The sequence below is a fragment of the Lycium ferocissimum genome, unplaced genomic scaffold, assembly GCF_029784015.1.
Source record: "Lycium ferocissimum isolate CSIRO_LF1 unplaced genomic scaffold, AGI_CSIRO_Lferr_CH_V1 ctg3860, whole genome shotgun sequence".
Classification (NCBI taxonomy): domain Eukaryota; kingdom Viridiplantae; phylum Streptophyta; class Magnoliopsida; order Solanales; family Solanaceae; genus Lycium; species Lycium ferocissimum.
The window spans coordinates 40,994-59,664 of record NW_026725512.1 but is presented as its reverse complement, the minus strand read 5'-3'; the positions used below and the strand labels follow the sequence as shown (position 1 = coordinate 59,664).

Below are 18,671 nucleotides of genomic sequence, written 5' to 3'. Positions count from 1 at the left end.
GGGGGGCCCTTGCCCCGTCATTTTGGTTTTTACCCAAAGAGGTCCGTAGGTTGAATGTAGTCGTGATGTTATGCAACCTCATCGCCGTTTATTTCGTTGTACAAGATGTATGTGTCGGCTAACCGTTCGCGCTCGTTACTCTCGTTTATGTTTATATGTATGTGTTGGTCGTGAGTTCTGCTGCAAGTGTTCTTATGTTGATTGTTCGGGAAACAGTATAGCACAATTACCGATTGTATATGGGCCGGGACGATGTCGGCGAAAGTAAATACAAGCATAGGGAGTGCTTGGCCAAGAGGGTCGGGCACTCACGACTCGTCGGTTTTGTCGTGACAAGTACTATGAGTATTTTAGGAAGTATCTTAGAAAGAAATCAAGTATGGGAATTACAACTCATGATTGAGGCAGACAAGAGAACTATGGTGAAAGAAGTTCACCACTTATCCAAGCTAGGAATTTGACTTTCAGACTCCGAAGTGGGTGAGTTGGGGCTAATACCGGCTTATTCCTCCTTAGTCGTTGAAGTTAGAGAGAAGCAATTTGGTGATTCCTACTTGTTGCGTATGAAAGAGGGGATTCGGCAAACATAAAGAGTGGCCTTTTGAAGGGGGAGACGGAGGTACCATGAGATACTGGTAGGTATTATGCGAGGAGCATGTAGATGGGCTAAAGAGGTTATTTAAAATGAAGCCTCGTATTTTCTATGTATTCCACGAAGATGCGTCATGATCTTAAATTTATCAAAGTGGAACGATATGAAAAAGAACGTGGCAGGTTTTATGGCTAAGTGCCCCTTTCGGTTCTTAGTGAAAGCCGAACACCGCAGGCTTATTTGGAGTGCGGGCAGATATTCCTGTTGGAAATGGGTGATGATAAATATGGACTTTATAACAAGTTTACCTCATTCAGTTAGGAGACACGACCCGATTTCAGCACCATACTATGTCAAGTTGTTATTCGAGAAATCGTTTAACTTCATGGGACCCAACGTCCATCATTTCCCATCGTGCTCTAGTTCACAACAAACTTCTAGAGATCATTTCGGCGGATTAGGTACGAGGGTTAACTCAAGACAACTTTTCATCCGCGTACCGATGCTTCGTTGCGTATACGCTATTCCGATTCATGTTATAATATTCATGCCAACTAAAAGTATTTAGTTAATCCGGTATATTCGGGGCGTGCGACAGTATTCGCTAGTTCGAGACCTTCGGGCCCGTATATCTCAAAACTTTAGTAATCATGTAGTCATTTAGTTCAAGCTTGTGTCCTTGATTTCAAAGGCCTACGGGATGATCACCTACCTCTTATTGAGTTTGGTGAAATAGGGCATATTACCATGCTAGGTATTGGGATGGCACCGTTTGAAGCTCTTTATGGGCGGAGGTGTAGATCACCGATTGGTTGGTTCGAAGTTGGTGTAAGGATCACCAAATTTGGTTTATCAAAGCAGAAAAGGTCAAGTTAATTCAAGAGCATTTAAAGATGGCTAAAAGTCCTCGAAGTCTTACACGTATGTGAGACGGAGAGATTTAGATTTTGAAGTTAATGATTGGGTATTTCTTAAAGTCTTGCCTATGTATGGTGTCATGAGGTTTGGTAAGAAGGGGAAACTTAGTCCCCGCTATATTGGACCATATAGAATTCTGCGAAAGGTTGGTCTAGTAGCTTATGAGCTTGAATTTCCATAATACTTGGTTGTCGTACACCCAGTGTTTCATGTGTCCATGGTGGAAAAGTGTGTGGGAGACCCCTCGTTGGTTATCCCGATCGATTACATAGCAGTCAATGATAGTTTGACTTACAAAAAAGTCCCAATGAAAGTCCTTGATTGTTAGGTTCACAAGTTGAGGACTAAAGAAGTAGCCTCGAAAGGTTTTAGGAGAAGTCGAAAGTCAAGAGGCCACATGGAAGTCAAGAAGACTAAGTACATTATCCCTATCTCTTCGAAGAATTAGCGTAAAAATAGTGAAGGTATTGTACTTAACTCTCTCAGATCTTTCCTTCTATAATTTCCACATTATCAATATTCAGCCTATTAGATAGTCAGTTAATAGTTACTCAGTCCAACAGATAATTCAGTTCAGACCCTTTAAGTTCAGTTTTCATGTGCTCGTATGCGAGTGTGCACGGATCTCGTTCCGAACCAAGACTTTCGAGGATGAATGATCCCAAGGGGGAGATAATGTTACAACCCGTATCTTAAAACTAAAGTTAGACTCGTATCATTAGAGTTTTAGTGAAAAAACTGAAGGTTTGAACGTCTTGCGAAAATGGTTGACAGGCCTATTTCGGGCAGCCAGAACTCCTTGATTAGTTGGGAATTTGGGAAATTACCCTTAACGAAAGTTATAGTACGTAAAAAATACCTTTCAAACGATATAAGGACCAGGCCAATCAGAGATCGGAGCGATGATATATGATCGTCTCAATATGGCTAATAGGAAGGCACTTAAAATTCTATAGAATCAGCTAAGTTTTCGATGCGTCTGCCTTCCAGTCCAATTACGTGACAATTTGATTGAGAATTTGAGGAAACTTAAAACATGAAGTTGTATCTCTTTGAAATAGCTTTCCAACGGTATATTATGGATCCTGAACAGAGCTATGTACAAGAAGTTATACCCATTTTACCGAACACTGTGCAGAACCGATACAGGTCGTTTGACCGCGTGCGGGCGCGTGCGATGACCCCGCATCGCGGATGATCGCACAAAAACACCCTCTCTGAATACTGACCTGCAGGGGGTCGTGCCCTTCTTGTGCGTCGCGAGCCCATCACGTATAAAGTCGGGTTTCGGGTCAAAAGTCGGGATTTCGCGTTTTAAGTTATATTTAAGCTTAGGGTTTATTTCCCTAACACCCCTAGTCACGTAAAATCACCCTAAAGTCAAAGGGAACAAGTTCCAAGCCTCAAGAACCCTCCAAGGTAAGTTTTATCATGATTCTAGGTTGAATTCAAGTCCCTAATCCATTTCTAACTTGAGTAAACCCTTCTAATCGATAGAGTTGTGAGTGGAACATTATTGTTGGGCGTGGAAACCCTAGAGATCGAATTCAAGAGGATTGAACTTCAAAAAGGTAATAATTCTACTCTCTAATCATTTATAGTTATGAATTGATGAGTTCTTGGGAGAATCGTAAATGGGTTTGATAGAGAGTATCATGAACTATGCTAGGTTTTGGATTATTAACTTAGGATTGTTGTAATGATATGGGTGATGAAGAATGATGTTACTTTCATCAAATTGAGATTGTAGAATCACCTAGAAGTAATAGAATGGGAATTGGGTGAAGAAACACCATTAATGGACATTGTGGAGCTTTATGCCCACCAAATGTTTGATAAAATGCTTAGATGACCAAATCATGGATACTATTGCTAATATAGTATCCCTTTGAGTTGTATTGATATAGATCAAAGTTGAAAGGGTTGACGAACGTTGTATTACGCTCAAAGGCTGGAATTAAGATATGTGAGGCTAACTATCTACGTTAGGGAATATTCATGATTCTCCCTAAACCTCATTCTTCATACTTGTCAACAATTTGACTCAAAATAGCTTTAGCCCTAGTTTCATGATATGTTGTAGAACTATTATCTTCTAGGGTTGTAGTTACAGAATTCGTTCATGCTTGTCAATTTGAATATCATGAACTCAGCACATAATCTTTATAGACTTATGTATTGTTACCACATGAGTCTCGGTCAAGAAATTCGGTATGCTCGAAACGATGGTGTTTTCGAATTCAATCCAAAGATGTCTATTTCAGTTCAGCGTTATTTATTGCTATTATGGTCTCAGTCCTTGTTAATTAACCATAATTAAACATATGTGATTTTTCCCAAGGGCACAGCACAGTCTTGTGTATACATATACATGGCCGAGGCCATTGACTGACACACTACTAGGTCGAAGCCGTAGCGGGCATTTATTGTTAGGCCAAGGCCGTACATATCCAAACACAGATAATACAGATGATTCAGATACAGAGAAGGGAGTATTCATATCTGTACTTTCTTGCTATTACAGTTACATTTATCAGTTTCAGTACTTTATTGCTTTAGTTACATTACATACCAGTACAATTCAAATGTGCTGATGCCCCTTTCTTATTTCTTGGGGGCCTACATCTCGCGATGCAAGCAATGATATACAGGTTGACGACTCAGTTAATTAGGAGTGCACGTATCATCTATTGGTGAGCCCCAAATTCCTTCGGAGCGTTGTCAGCTATCCAGTTATTTCAGTTTATAGACAACTCTATTATTCAGTATTCTTAGAGGCTTCATAGACACAGTCTAGATAGTCAAATATTTGTTATGTTAGCCTTGTTGGCAGTTATACTCAGTTGTTCAGTTGTTTTGGTTTAGCCATGTTGGCTACTCTCAGATATTGTCAGATTGTCTAAGTATTTTCGCATTATGATATTTCAATCAGACTTCTAGTTAATCAGCATGTGTTAGTCTTATTTTATAAGTTAGTTATGCTTTGGTATCACATGTTGATTCAGCCAGCCACTTGGTTCGCTTGGTCACATGCAGTCAGGCACCGGGTGTCGTGTTACGTCCAGGCCTAGGTTCGGGGCGTGATAACAGTATCTATGCCTATTATCATCCCTTAGAAGTAGTTCAGATGTATAGAAATTACATACGTGATTTACTCTCAGGGACAGTTCAGACATACAAGTTGCATTAATTCACATTATAGTTTTCTTATGTCTCTTGTGTTACTCTTATTCCTTGCATACTCAGTACTTTGTCCTACTGACGTCCTTTTATTTATGGATGTTGCGTTCATGCCCGCAGGTAGACACGGAGAAGGCACAGATTCTTAGGCTGCCCCTTCAGCATTGGTCCAGGAGCACTCCATTGTTCAGGAGTTACAGCTCAGAGTGGTATGATTCTTTTGTGTATATATGGGCATGGTGGGGTCCTGTCCCATCCTTACTACATTATGTATTCTATGTAGAGGCTCATAGATAGATGTGTACAACTAGATTTTTTAGGTTCTCCTCGGTCTGTGTTATTGATATATCCTTTGTCAGCCATGTCGACTCATATATATATGGGCACAGTTTGATAATGTACATTCATGTGTGTGTGTCTATATATATATATATATACCTTTTGGGCGTGCCTCTTCTAGATATGATATTTATGAGTTATCTTTAAGGCCCACTCAGATATGACTATGAGATACACATCTTGAGGTACTCAATAGGGTAGCTTCTGGTGCCCATCATGGCCATCTGGTTGGGTCGTGACAGGAAAGACTGGTCAGAAGAGCCTGAGTGACACGATAAACATTGCTTATACAATGATGCTTGAAAAGGATGATGCTCTTGAAAAGGCTTCCTTAAGATCAAGTGATCCTACTCCTTTCAGTAGTGATAAAATGTCAGAGGATGCATCTGTAATAGTTGATAAAGAAGCACCAAATGTTGGGATTGAAAATGTTGAAATTGTGGTCGGTAACAAGGAATGTGCTGATAAAAACATAAAGGACATGGGTGTCAGCGACGTTGATAAACCAGTTGAGGCAGTAGGAGTGCAAAACCAAGCCCTAGCTCAATCTAATGAGATAAGCGAGAAACCTGGTCTCTCTATTGTAGAGCGAGTAGATGCCTTCCACGAATGGATCGTCACTATATGTGTACCCTTGAAAAGTTCTACTACTGAAAAAAAACCTGGTTCTCCGAGTCAGAATCAAGTTGATGTCTCCGATGATGACCTGAATTCAAGCGCTGATTTTAAAAGAAGGACTCGATCCATGAAACAGAATGAGACTATTCCTACAAAACCCATCATCCTTAGGACACCTATCACAAGACAACAGAGCAAGGTTCAACTTGAAGTAGTTCAACAAACCACAAAGGGAGATAGCTCAAGAAGAGGGAGTCAGAGACTAACTAGAAAAGGAGTCCCCAAGAAGCTTATCGATAAAAATGTAACAACCCATCCGATCGTTATTTAATACTTCGCGAAACCTACACCCATTCTAGGTCTATGATTGTAAATAATAAGCCTTATGGGGTGTTTTAAGGATTAATAGTGGGAAAAATCAATTTCGGATAAAATAGAAGTCATGGGCTCGGGGAAGGAAGTGGGCCGCTAGAGTGGTCAAGGGACTGCCACAGCAGTCCCGCTATAGCAGAACATCCACCGCCGCAGCGGTCGAAGCGATGGCTGCGTTTTGGTCACTTAGTTTATTTTTCACCCTCCTTTTTAATAAAAGACTCTCAAAGGCTGTTATTAGGTTTCCACAAGAAGCAAAAACCCTTGACGCCAAGAAAAGAGACTCTTTCTACTTCCTTCACATTGTTCCCCACGACTATCATCTCTCATGGATTCGGATGAAGGTTAGGAAGACGAGTAATTCATGGGAATTCAATTGGCTATTCGTCAACAAGGTAGGTTATGGTTTACTTGAGCTAGACTTTGATTAGTGAATCGTATATACTTTTAGAGTTGACGGGAGATTGCATGATTAGGTCTTCGGACACGGAGTTTGGATGGACATATTCACAACCTTAACTAAAACTATGTGTAAATATTAGCTAGGGTAATAATGAATATTTATTAAGTGGTGAGTGCTATCATCGTTGAGGGATATGTGTTACGGAATGGGAATGGATTATGCATCATGGTTAGAAGGGGGTATTTCGTTGTTTAGATTATGCATCCCTAGGAGTATTTGAATTCCGTCTTTATTTCCAAGTATAGTGAAATATTCGCATGATTGTTATTCTTGTTAATAAGAGGTTGTATTGAAAGGACTTGAAGGAATCGTGATTAGTACTATGCCTATCTAGGGCATGATTCATGACTTTGTTCGATTTATTTGCATCATTGCATTACATTGCATGTGTTCATGAAGAAATACATGGAGTGGGAAAGTATGAGTATGAGGCAGTTGTGTTATCTGGTCATAAGGTCGTTGGTTGAATATGAAAAATCTATATGATGTGGATCCGCGTCCGAGGTTCTTTCCAGAGCGGAGGATTTATGGCTTGGATCCGATGAGTATCCGGAACGAGTGGTACATGGACACCACGGGTCCCCTGCAGGTCATGACTACTGAGCAATTACATCAGTTAGCATGTATGTACTGCATGGTTGGGCCCTTGCATTGCATTTTGCATCGCATGACATCTCATATTTCTATGTTATGCATGTGTGTACTATCAGTCAGTTATATTGTTTTTGCATCTTCTATGATTTTGTTGAGATTGTGTGGGGTGGTGGCTATTATGAGGATAAGTGTGGTAGAGGATTTCAAATGGTAAGTTATCCCCTGGGGGCATCACATCGTAGTAAGTGAATTGAGTAGACAAACTCTGCGTATAAAAGGTAGAAATTAAAGGTTAGGGCGAATGTCGAGACGAGATTAAATTAATTGGATTAAAGGAAGGTGACGGTCATGATTAATTAGAAAATATGTAACTCTTGGGAAGAAAAGCAGTGAATGGTCGAGAATAGAAAGGTATGTTGGTGAGGGTGAAAATCCCGAGAGTCTTGACTGATCTGTTTATCTTATTGACTTTATATTGTGTTACGTGAACTAATCTTAGTCGACCTATGATGATTACCAGTACGTGTAGTGTAATGATACTACTCTTGCTACATCCCTTTTGCGGTGCAGGTATGTTGCAGGTTTAAGTTGAAGTTTCTCCGTGTGGATTACCAGGCATTCTCCTAACAACCTCGCTTATCTCACTCCAGGCAGAGGCTGGGTTATTTATTTGGTCTTCCTTGTGTAGTAGGAGCTCTTGTACCTATCTAGACTAGATCCTGATAAATTCTTTTCAGTTTTATTGTATTTAAATTAGAGTCTGTGTGAGCTTTTACTTTAATCTTGTGATTTTTACGAAATTGTTTATTGGGTGATTAGTCAGGGTTCGCCTACTAGTTAGCAATATGGTAGGTGCCCGCACGATCCGCCAGATGGGGTCGTGACAAAAAAGAAGGATATGGCGATGTCAAGAAAGGATAAAGAAAATGAACAAACTCCAACAAAAAGGAAAAGTACTCATAAAAGCAGCAAGAAAAGGAGAAGAAGTTGGCCGAAGAGGCTTTTGGATCTTCTGAAGGTGAAGAGGTTGAGGAAGAGGAAAATGCGTCTCAGCTCACCAAGAAAAGAAAAGGAGGTACTAAGAAGGAACCTGGTCCGAATAAGAAAAGACAACAATGCAAAGATATGAAAAGGGACTGGAAGGACAATCTGCGAAATCAGAAAGTGCTGTTTGGAAGGGTTTTCGACCCTGAAATCATTTAAAGAGCAGAAATGAAGAAATCGATGGAAATCATAGAATTCCAACAATGGGAGCATCTGTTTGTCTCTCAGGCCCCTAGTGTCTTTAAAAAGGAGGTACTAGAGTTTTATTGCAAACTCACATACTTAGATAGCTCGACCCTAGTGTGTTCTGTGAATGAGGTGATGTTCGAATTGAATGAGGAAATACTTGGGGAGATTCTTGGCGTTCCTACAGAAGGAATAAAAGTAATTAAAGGAAAAGCCTTTGTTGGGTTCAAGAGTACCATAGTGAGGACTGCGGGTTCTGAGATAAGTGAGACTCTATACAAGAAACAACTCAAAGGTCAATACCAGCTTCTGTTTGAGTTTGTAAAGAAAGTGATGCGTGCAACGACAAAGGGGAGGTGTTAAAAACTCTATCAAAGACCTGGTTCTTTTAGAACTGATGGGCAGATTCTCTTCCATTAGCTTGCCTGCTATATTGATTGATTACATGATTAAGGTGGCGAATGCCAGGGAAGATAACCATGGTCGACCATATGGGTTCTTCCTAACAAAAGTGTTCAATCACTTCAAGATACCAACAAGTGAGGAAACCAAAAGAGATCTCAAGAGAATGTTAACAATGACCATGCTAGAGAAATGTGAATGTGTGCCAAAGAGGGATAAAACGGGCAATAAATCCACTATCTCCAGTTTGATTAAAGCTCAAAAGGAGGCTACTGCATATATTGCACACCTACAAGCTGAGAATGCCCTGTTCAAAGCTCAAATAGTAAAGCAAACAGGAGAGCCCAATCCAAATGAAGAGCTGATAGCAACACTGCAAGCTGAAAATGGCAGTCTAAAGAGACAGAATGAGGAACTACGAGATAAAATTGTCCAATTTCAAAGGGCTACAAATGAACGAATCGATCTGATTCTCCAGCCCTTCAAGAGAAATCGATACATTAAACCCTGCTAGTTCCTGCTCCTTTAGTTCATCCTCTTTCTCTTAAAGCTTTTTCTTAATTACTCTCTTCCAAATGACATTGTTACTTTTTGCATCTTGTTAATCATGTTATGCTGATAAGACTGCTTAATTTTTGTTCTCTGTAATGATCAGCTTGATCATGGCATTTTACTCAAATTATGTAATGCTCAGTAATGTGCTTGCTTGCTGATTTTGCGTATACTTATAGTGTGTTGGCTGTCTAGCTCTGCACTGAGCTTTTCTCTTTTTGATGACGCCAAAAGGGGGAAGTTGTACATATAATGATGGCAAAGATTCAGGGGAACAATTGAAAAAGATTTAGGGGGAAGTTGGCCGTCTGATTTGTGATTGTGCTGCTTAGGTAACTTGGTCTTCTAGATTCATGGGGCAAAATTGTTTGTTGCTAACATGCTGTGAGTACTTTGAAATGAATAGCCAGCTTCACAGAGGGAACAAGTAGGAACTAGTTCTCAAACGGAACTTTCACTCGCACTGAGTTTGTCATCATCAAAAAGGGAGAAATTGATAGTTATGACTGTAACTTACTTTGATAGTAATGTCGTAACTTATTTTGTTTTGATGATTTGACAAAAATGTATAAAGAACTAGATGCAATAACAAGGAAGCTGGGGGGATATTTGTGCTTAGTTATTTCAGACTCTGGGAGAGACCAGGTAAAGGATCAGGTCCTTATTCACACAAAGGTCAACATTACAGCTGTAAAGTTGCTGACATACACACCGTTACAACAGAGCAATAGTGGAGTTGCTGTGTCCTGATGCGTCCTGTCACTCTCATCTTAACTCTCCTCTTATATAAGAAACATATTCCAAGGAGAAGACTCACTCTTGCACAAAAATGTAGATCTCAAAGTGCAAGTCTCCACTCTCCCAAGGGTGTACAAGAATAAGGCAGTAGCAGATCCAAGGACCTAGTCTCTACAACTAAAGATGGGTTAAGTTCTAGGATTGTTAGGCCTTTTGTTCTTCTATGCTTGAATTGTAAACCTACTCTTCCCAAAAAGGAAGCCGCTTGTAGGTATCTAAATTCTCAAGGTTGCTTCCACAAGCTCTTGAGTAGTACACTAGGCTAGAGTTAGCTTAGTTGTATTAGTTGAATTCTCAAAGGTTGCTTGTTGGAAGAGTGTCTTCACAAAAACTTTGAGTGGTACACTAGGTTAGAGTTAGTCTAGGTGTATTAGTTTCCTTGGCTAGAGTTAGCTAAGTGGATGTGCTTGGAATCGGAGCATTGCAAGTGAGGAGGGACTATGAGAGTTAGTTCCTAGGTTGCAACTATTGTAAGGGTGAGGGATTATGGGAGTTAATTCCTAGTTTGCAATAGGTTGTAATCGGAAGTTGCTCGTGTAGTGGAGTTGAAATCCTGCAGGGGTAGGTCATGCTTTTTAATCTCTTGAGCAAAGAGTTTTCCACGTAAAAATCTTGTGTTGATTCTCGCACTGCATTGCACAAGGGAATTGGGACACAACCAGGTCCCTCATATACTGTTTGGTGGATGCATAGCCTTTAACAGTCACCCTTACCCACTAATCCTGCACGTAAAATGCTACCGTTGCAAATCCAAACGAGGGGTACTTCGGAGAGAAGAGAAGGAATGCTCATAAAGACCAAACGGGTTGTTACAACTACAGAAGAAGAAAGTTAAGTCTGACGTTTATTTTACACTTAAATTAAATTATCCCTTGGTTTGCACTTGAAACACTTGCTAAACCAGCCTCTAACTAGATTATTGGATCATGTATTGAACTTAGCCATTGTAATCAGAGCTTCCAACTAATTTTGCATAGGTTCGATAACTTTTTTAGATGATTCCTCCTGTGTCACATATCATACATATTTAAACTTTTACTAGCTTAAAACATATTTTGAAAAAATCTAATCCATGTTAGTTGCTCCTACTAATTGATTTTGTAAAGGAAAAAAAATGCTTTGTAGAGCATTTGATTAGTTGTTGATAACACTAATATGACAACTGAGCCATAGATAATTGTGATAAACTAAAGATCAAACAAGAACTTAACTATATACCTACATGTTTAACTCTTCTAGATGTGATTATTTCTTCTTCTATAGTGCCATTAACTTAACTATATACCTGCACTACAGAAGAAGAAATAATTGTATCAATAAGAGTTAAACATGCAGCGCCTTGTTAAATATTTTGGACCCTTTGAATGGAACAAAATGCAAGATGCTATGAGAGCTAGATGTCCTTCAATTTTTATTTTTAACTTTTGGTGAAACATTGGGATTTAAATGATGCTAATAAGTTTTTGGACCTTTTTTGTCTTATTAAGCATTATACATAAGTCATACCGTTTGTAATCACCAACCTTTGTAGCTTTTAAGTAAAACGTATTAAGTGGTAGACTCGTGCAAAGACTTTGAAAAACAATAGTATTTCCAATCATCAATTGTAGTCTTTCTTGACTTCAATTTTCTCTGCTTCTTCTTATCTTCTCTTTTGTCTTTTGAAAGGGAACTATTCATGTAGAGTTTACTAGGATTTTAAGTTTGAATTAAATCTTTTAAGTAGATTCTAGGCTGAAGAAGAGGTTAAATTCTTAACAGGTTGGATTTAATTCAATTTTTGTCGTCCATGTGGTTATATGAACTCCAATGGTAAAATGTTTGATTTGGCATGAACATGTGATATGTTCCTTCACTCTAGCTCTGATGTTATCTCCATTACTGTTATCATGTATATAAGATTGACGACTGTGAGTTCTCGGTGTAAAATAATTAGACTTTAATTTGCTTTAATTTTTTTCTCCATACCTATTCCTTGGTCAAAGTTTAATTTGCTCCACCTACTAGGCTGCATCAGTTTAACTTGTATCTCGAAATGCTTACTTTTAATTCCACGGACGGTGGGACATTGACTTTGAAGTCGTCCATTTATAGAATATTGGAAGACTTTGTTTGATGTAGCTTTCTTTTGAAATCTCCATGGCAAGACTTGTGCATTGACTTGAGAAACAACAAAATTTTCATTATTCATAAATAGTCTTTTTCTTGACTTATCTCTGTTTTCTTTTCTTTTTTCCTTTTCAAAACAAGGAAATGAGTTTGTACTTTTATATGCAGTATAAATAAATTTTCTTATGGTAGCAATTGCATCAGTATTGCAACTTGAATTATCGGGAATTATGAATTCATGTATATTTTTTCTACCTTATTGTTCGGCAAGTTAATTGTTATTAAAGACAACTTAATTACCACCAAAGGATGTGGTGCAGCAGATGGGACTACTCTTCCCTAGGTATGGAAAAATCCTTGGTAGTGAGCGCTTCCTCCCCCTCCCCACCCCCCTCCCCAAATGAGGCCCTACGCGGCGCGAATCCGAATATAGCCGGGCTCCAATGCGGGTACCGGACACCGGGTGGGAAACAAAAAAAACAAAAAAAAGACAACTTAATTATATTCATTTTAGCCAAATAGATATAACAGAATATTCAAATTAAATCAAGTGTGAATTTCACAATTAGCTGACACAAATAGTAATTTTGGACTCTTTCTAGAATTGGCCTCTATATATTTGCGTAGCCTTTTCTTAATTTTCACTACCACTTTCAAACTCTTTTATTCAAATATGGGCTATAGGCAACTCCAAGTTGTGTTCTTAATTGTCCTTCTCTGTCAAATTGCTTTTTCTTCATCCCTGTGTCAGAAAGATCAAAGCAATTCCCTTCTAATATTCAAGCAGACGCTTACTGCAGATCCCTCAGCCTCTTATATTTGTGATTTCATTGTTCAGCAGTCTTATCCAAAAAATGAGCTCATGGATTATGAGCAGAGATTGTTGTTTAAGGGATGGAGTCAAATGCGATGAAATGACCGGCCATGTCATTGAACTTGACCTCAGTTGCAACCTTCTTATTGGGAGCATTGATTCCAATAGCAGCCTATTTCAACTCACTTATCTCCAAAAGCTCAACTTTTCTAGGAATAACTTCTCCAATTCTCACATCTCACCTAAATTTAGTAGGTTTTCGAGCTTGATGCATCTTGATCTTTTCCAATCATATTTCTCAGGCCAAATTCCTTTCGAACTCTCTCATCTTTCCAGATTACATTTTCTTTGTCTCGACATGGCTACTGATAGTAAGCTAGGACTCGTAGCCCATGATTTTAAATTGCTTCTACATAATTTGACCCAATTAAGAGAGCTTGATCTTAGTGGTGTGAACATTTCTTCCACCATTACTCCAAAAACAATTTCTCATTTAACAACTCTGAGCCTGAGACTTACAGGATTGTATGGGATAATACCTGAGAGTATTTTTCACCTGCACAACCTGAAAAAACTTTACTTACTTTACAATGATCAGCTTAGTAGTTGTTTTCCCAGGATCAAATGGAACAGTAGTGCATCTCTCATAGAGTTACATCTCACTGAGGTGAATTTGTCTAATAATTTTCCTGAGTCTCTTGGCTATCTGACTTCTGTGAATTCTTTGTTTCTTAGTGACTGCAATCTTTGCGGGCCTATTCCTGAATGTCTTTCGAATCTCACCCACATATAGAATTTGTTCCTTCAAAGTAATTCGTAGAATGGAACAATACCATCATGGATTTTCTTCCTTCCATCACTTATTAACTTAGACTTGAGTGGTAACCATTTTTCTGGTCCTCTAAAGGATTTCAAGTCTAATTTACTACTCACAATTCTTTTAAGAGAAAATCATCAGTTGCAAGGCCATATTCCGATGTCAATTCATAACCTTGTGAACCTAGAGATCCTTGATCTTTCGTCAAGCAATTTTAGTGGCAATGTGGGTGTCAGAATCTTTTCAGACCTCAAACATCTTTGGCTTCTTGATATTTCATATAATAGTATTGCGTTGATCAATGAGAAGGAAGTTGAGTTTATTTTGCCCAAATCTCTTGAGGGATTACGATTGGCAGCATGTGAAGTGAAAGAATTGAACTTTCTAAGATCCAAAAAGCAGCTTTCGGAGTTGGATCTTTCAAATAATAAGCTTCAAGGAAGAATTCCTGATTGGGCATGGTCTAGCTGGATTTTTTCAGTGACAACTCTTAATCTATCCCACAATATGTTGAGAAGCGTGGACTCAATTCCTCTTCAATATTGATATATTATTGATTTGCGGTCCAATTTTCTTCAAGGGTCACTACCTGTTCCAGCAACACCACAAGATACTTCTTCATATCTGAAAATAATCTTAGTGAGTCAATACCTTCATCTATTTACAATTTGATGTCACTTAAAATTCTAGATTTGGCCAGAAACAACTTGCTCAGAGAAGTTCCACAAAGTTTGGGTAACGTGAGTTACGACCTCGAAGTTTTGAGTCTACACCACAACAAACTTTCCAGGACTCTTCCAAAAACTTTTGGCATTGGAAGTTCTCTTAGAAGCCTCAACTTGCATGGCAATGAACTAGAGGGGAAAGTCCCTCCATCTTTGGCCAACTGCGAAGAGTTGCAAGTTCTTGATTTAGGAGATAATCACCTCAACGACACATTCCCTGTGTGGTTGGGAACTCTACCAGTGCTATAAGTTTTCAGCTTGAGATCAAATAAATTACATGGAGCCATCAAAACATCAAGGATGAACAACTTGTTTCCTAAGCTTCGAATCTTAGATGTCTCTTATAATGCCTTCACGGAAAACTTGCCAGCTAGTCTCTTTCAACATTTGAAAGCCATGACAACAAGTGATCATACAGTGAAGGCGCCAAGTGATCATGAAATAAATGATTCTTACCAAGACTCAATAGTTGTTGTAACAAAGGCACTGGAGCTTGAAATTGTGAGAATCTTGTCTTTGTACACCACCATTGATCTCTCAAGTAACATGTTTGAAGGGAATATTCCAAGTGTTATGGGAAATCTTATTGCACTTTGGGTGTTGAATTTATCTCATAATTGCTTACAAGGTCTTATACCTCCATCACTTGGAAGTTTATCTTTGGTTGAATCATTGGACCTATCAGTTAACCAGCTTTTAGGAGAGATACCAGAACAACTTGCTTCTCTTATATTTTTTGAAGTCATAAATCTCTCCCTCAATCATCTCCAAGGGTGCATTCCTCAAGGGAATCAATTGCATACCTTCGAGAACAATTCATATGATTGTAATGACGGATTACATGGATTCTCAGTTTTGAAAGGTTGAGGCAATGATGGGGTGTCTGAGACAAATTATACCGTATTTGCACTAGACGATCAAGAAAACAATTCTGAATTTCTGAATAATTTTTGGAAAGCCGCTCTTATGGGCTATGCAAGTGGACTATGTATTAGATTATCCATAGTATATTTCATGATTTCAACTGGAAATTTAAAATAGCTTGTAAGAATCATTGAAGAACTCGAAAATAGAATTATTATGTGAAGGAGAAAGAAGCAGCGAAGGCAAAGGAATTGCAGAAGAAGAAATAATCACTTCTAGACTTGATTTCAAAACTTCAGGTAGTCAAGTTAAGCTCTACACCGATCTTTTAGTTAACTATTAATATCTTAGTTTTTATACATTTGCTATAACAACAACTAATCGATGCTCTATAGTAAGCATATTTTTATTTCCAATCCTTTTAATAGGTAGAAGAATTTGAAAAGGATAAACCTTAGTTGATGTTTCAAGCTAGTAAAAGTTTAAGTATAACATGCAACAAAGGAGGGATCCTGTAAATAAAATTTTAAATCTATACAACAATTAGTTGGAAGCTATCATTGCAGGGACTAAGTTTCGATGTTTCTAAAAACTTTAACATTTATTTAACGTGGAAACCAACAAATAATTTAATTTTAGCAGGTGCAACTACAACTCTCTACATTGGCAAATAATTAAAACTGTTTGACTCACTTCTTAATTTTGAAAATTTTCAGATGTCAAGAATAAGAAGATGTTGACGTGATGGATTGAGTTATTCCTGTGTTCACTTTTAAGCTTTATTTTGGTGATATGTGTTTACAGTTGTTTTTCTTCTTTTCCTGAGTTGACAAAGTTTGTATTAATCTATATGAGCTTTATTAGGTTGATGTTTTTTTTTTTTTTGTTTTCAAGTTCATATTTTAGATACTATGTACCATACTTCCATATTTTGACCCTCAACATCGTCAGTTCTCTTTAGTGTAGATATCAATTAATGAAGATTCAGTGGTAAATGGATAATTAGTTCAAGCAATTTACAAAATATAATCCAATGCAAGTATAGGTCTACTAATGCAGATAAGAGTGGAAAACTTTTGGTATATTATACATGTGAGAAAATCAATGATTAACAGAAATTCCACCAACAAACAGAAAAGTAAAGGATGAAAAAAATAACGAAGAGACGGCAAAAGAAAAGAGAGAAACAAATTACATAGATGTGAGTTCGTTTCATCCAATGGTGAGGGTTAGACATATTCTCAGGGGCGGATCTACTAAAGGCTGAGGGAGTGCTACGCCATCGGCAAGCTTCAAAGAAAAACGCTATGCATGTATATATATACCCACATGAAATAGAATACATAATTCAATAGGCGCTCACAGAAACCGATGCTGTGATGGTGCCTGTGGCAAGGAGCTAAAGTTGAGTCCAAGATGAGGGTTCGAGCCCTATTCACTACACTTTTTGTTAATTTTTTTGGCTTGCACACTAAAAAAACACAACACACCTGCAACACGGTAAAGTCCTCAATTTTAGGAACCCATTTATACTAGCTAGTAGCAATATATTTTACATCTAAATACAAACTTTATTTTAATGAATGAGATTGTGTAACTAACGAGTAATGGATATAATTGACGCCTTTTAGCATAGAAATTCTATTAACTCACTCATTTGTTTTAACCTACCTTTGTAATTTTAGATTAAAATATTTATATGTGGGTCACTTACTTAATTCATATATACGATTTAGAATTTAAAACTACGGGTAAAAGAAAAATTAATGATTTAAATGCAATAAAAACCGATTTATTTCAAAGAAGCTTAATATGGTAAAATTCAATTGCTCCATTTGAACCACAATATGACGTATTTTTTGTTTTATTTTATGTATTATTCATCATATTGCAAATAAATGAAGTTGAATAATACAAAGGGTTGTATGAGAGAAAGAGAAGATAATTATTTGAAATTTTATATAGTTTCATTTCATTAAAAAAAAATTATATATTAATATAAAAGATATGAAATGAAAGTAGTGTTAATAATAGTTGCAAAAATTTATGGAACTTAGGATTTTTCTTATCAATGTTAGTGAGTGTATTTCGGAAATCATCTCATTCACTATAAAGATGTTTGTTAAGTTAATTTAATCTAAGTCTTTTAATATAAAATAAGATAAACGTTAATCATCCGACTATACACTTGAGAAAATGGAAAAAGTGTATAAAGGAGAGGAGCCAAATTTGTAAGCTTTCTATTTTCTTTCTTTTTATTTTCTTTGCTTAATTCCTCTTAACTTGCTCTTAAGTATTATTATTGACTATCTTTATTTATTAATTCTTGAATTTTTTTTTTAATCTCTTCTTAGTTATTTGCTTAATTTAAGAAGTTAAATTATCATAAGTTTTCTAGTCCAAACATCTTCTCTCCCATTATAACAAAATCTTGGTTATGCTGACTTGTCATAATTATTACGTTTTTCATTTAATTGATTTGTATAAATTGAAAAGACAATAATCCGATCCGAAGCCCAACATCGATCGAATCGATAAAAAATTTACCCTATTTGGATTCAAAGAAATGTGGCACCCGGAACCTCTAAATCCTGGATCCGCCTCTGCATATTCTTGATGTATATTTAAATAAGATGCTTAATGAGTAAAATTTGATATAACTTCATCATTAACTGAAGGAAAACAAATAGTTTGGCAATGTCTACAAAGCTAGCCTATTTGGTCAAGCTTCTAAAGTTAGCTTATTTTGATACTTTTTTTAGTGCTTTTCAAAAAAGTGTTTTTGGTAAGAAGCAGTTTGTGTTTAGCTAATCAATTTTAAAAGCACTTTTGGGCAGCACTTAGTATTTGGCCAAGCTTTAAATAGTTCTTTTAAGTATATTTTTCTCAAAAGTGTTTTGGGCAAAAACTAACTTCTTTTAGCTTCTGAAAAACAACTACTTCCCAAAAACACTTATTTCTTCCAAAAGCTTGGTCAAACACCTCAATTTTTAAAATAAGCACTTTCTAGAAAGAAGGGAAAAAAAAAGAAGCAATTTTGGTCTCCCAAAAGCTTAGCCAAACAGGCTAATAAGTTGCTATAAGTTATTTCATAGTAATTGTTTTTTGTTGCAATTATTTAGCATTTAATAGGATTTCATTAAATCACATACTATTAATCTTTAAATTACCTATAAATCATCTGGAGAGCGTGTAAAATGATAGAAGGTATTTATTTTTTTTCCTATCATTTATTATAGGTATATTATTAGTATTCAATATGATAACATTAAATAAGACACCCC

At 37.2% G+C, this 18,671-nt stretch overlaps 1 protein-coding gene and 1 pseudogene across 1 annotated transcript; both read left to right on the top strand.

Moving 5' to 3' along the window:
- Positions 1 to 13,081: 13,081 nt before the first annotated feature.
- Positions 13,082 to 14,344, top strand: LOC132044220 (receptor-like protein Cf-9). The gene is made up of 2 exons (XM_059434705.1): positions 13,082 to 13,748; positions 13,854 to 14,344. Exons 1-2 carry the CDS (start codon positions 13,082 to 13,084, stop codon positions 14,342 to 14,344), a joined length of 1,158 nt encoding a protein of 385 aa, XP_059290688.1.
- Positions 14,345 to 14,361: 17 nt separating this feature from the next.
- LOC132044222 (receptor-like protein Cf-9 homolog) lies at positions 14,362 to 15,633 on the top strand (annotated as a pseudogene).
- Positions 15,634 to 18,671: the final 3,038 nt, after the last annotated feature.

Bases quoted from the DNA above. Each gene is read 5' to 3' on its own strand.
- LOC132044220 (XM_059434705.1), top strand. From the start codon at position 13,082: ATGACCGGCCATGTCATTGAACTTGACCTCAGTTGCAACCTTCTTATT. The intron at 13,749-13,853 runs GTCTTTCGAATC...TTATTAACTTAG, and splicing joins TTGCGGGCCTATTCCTGAAT to ACTTGAGTGGTAACCATTTT.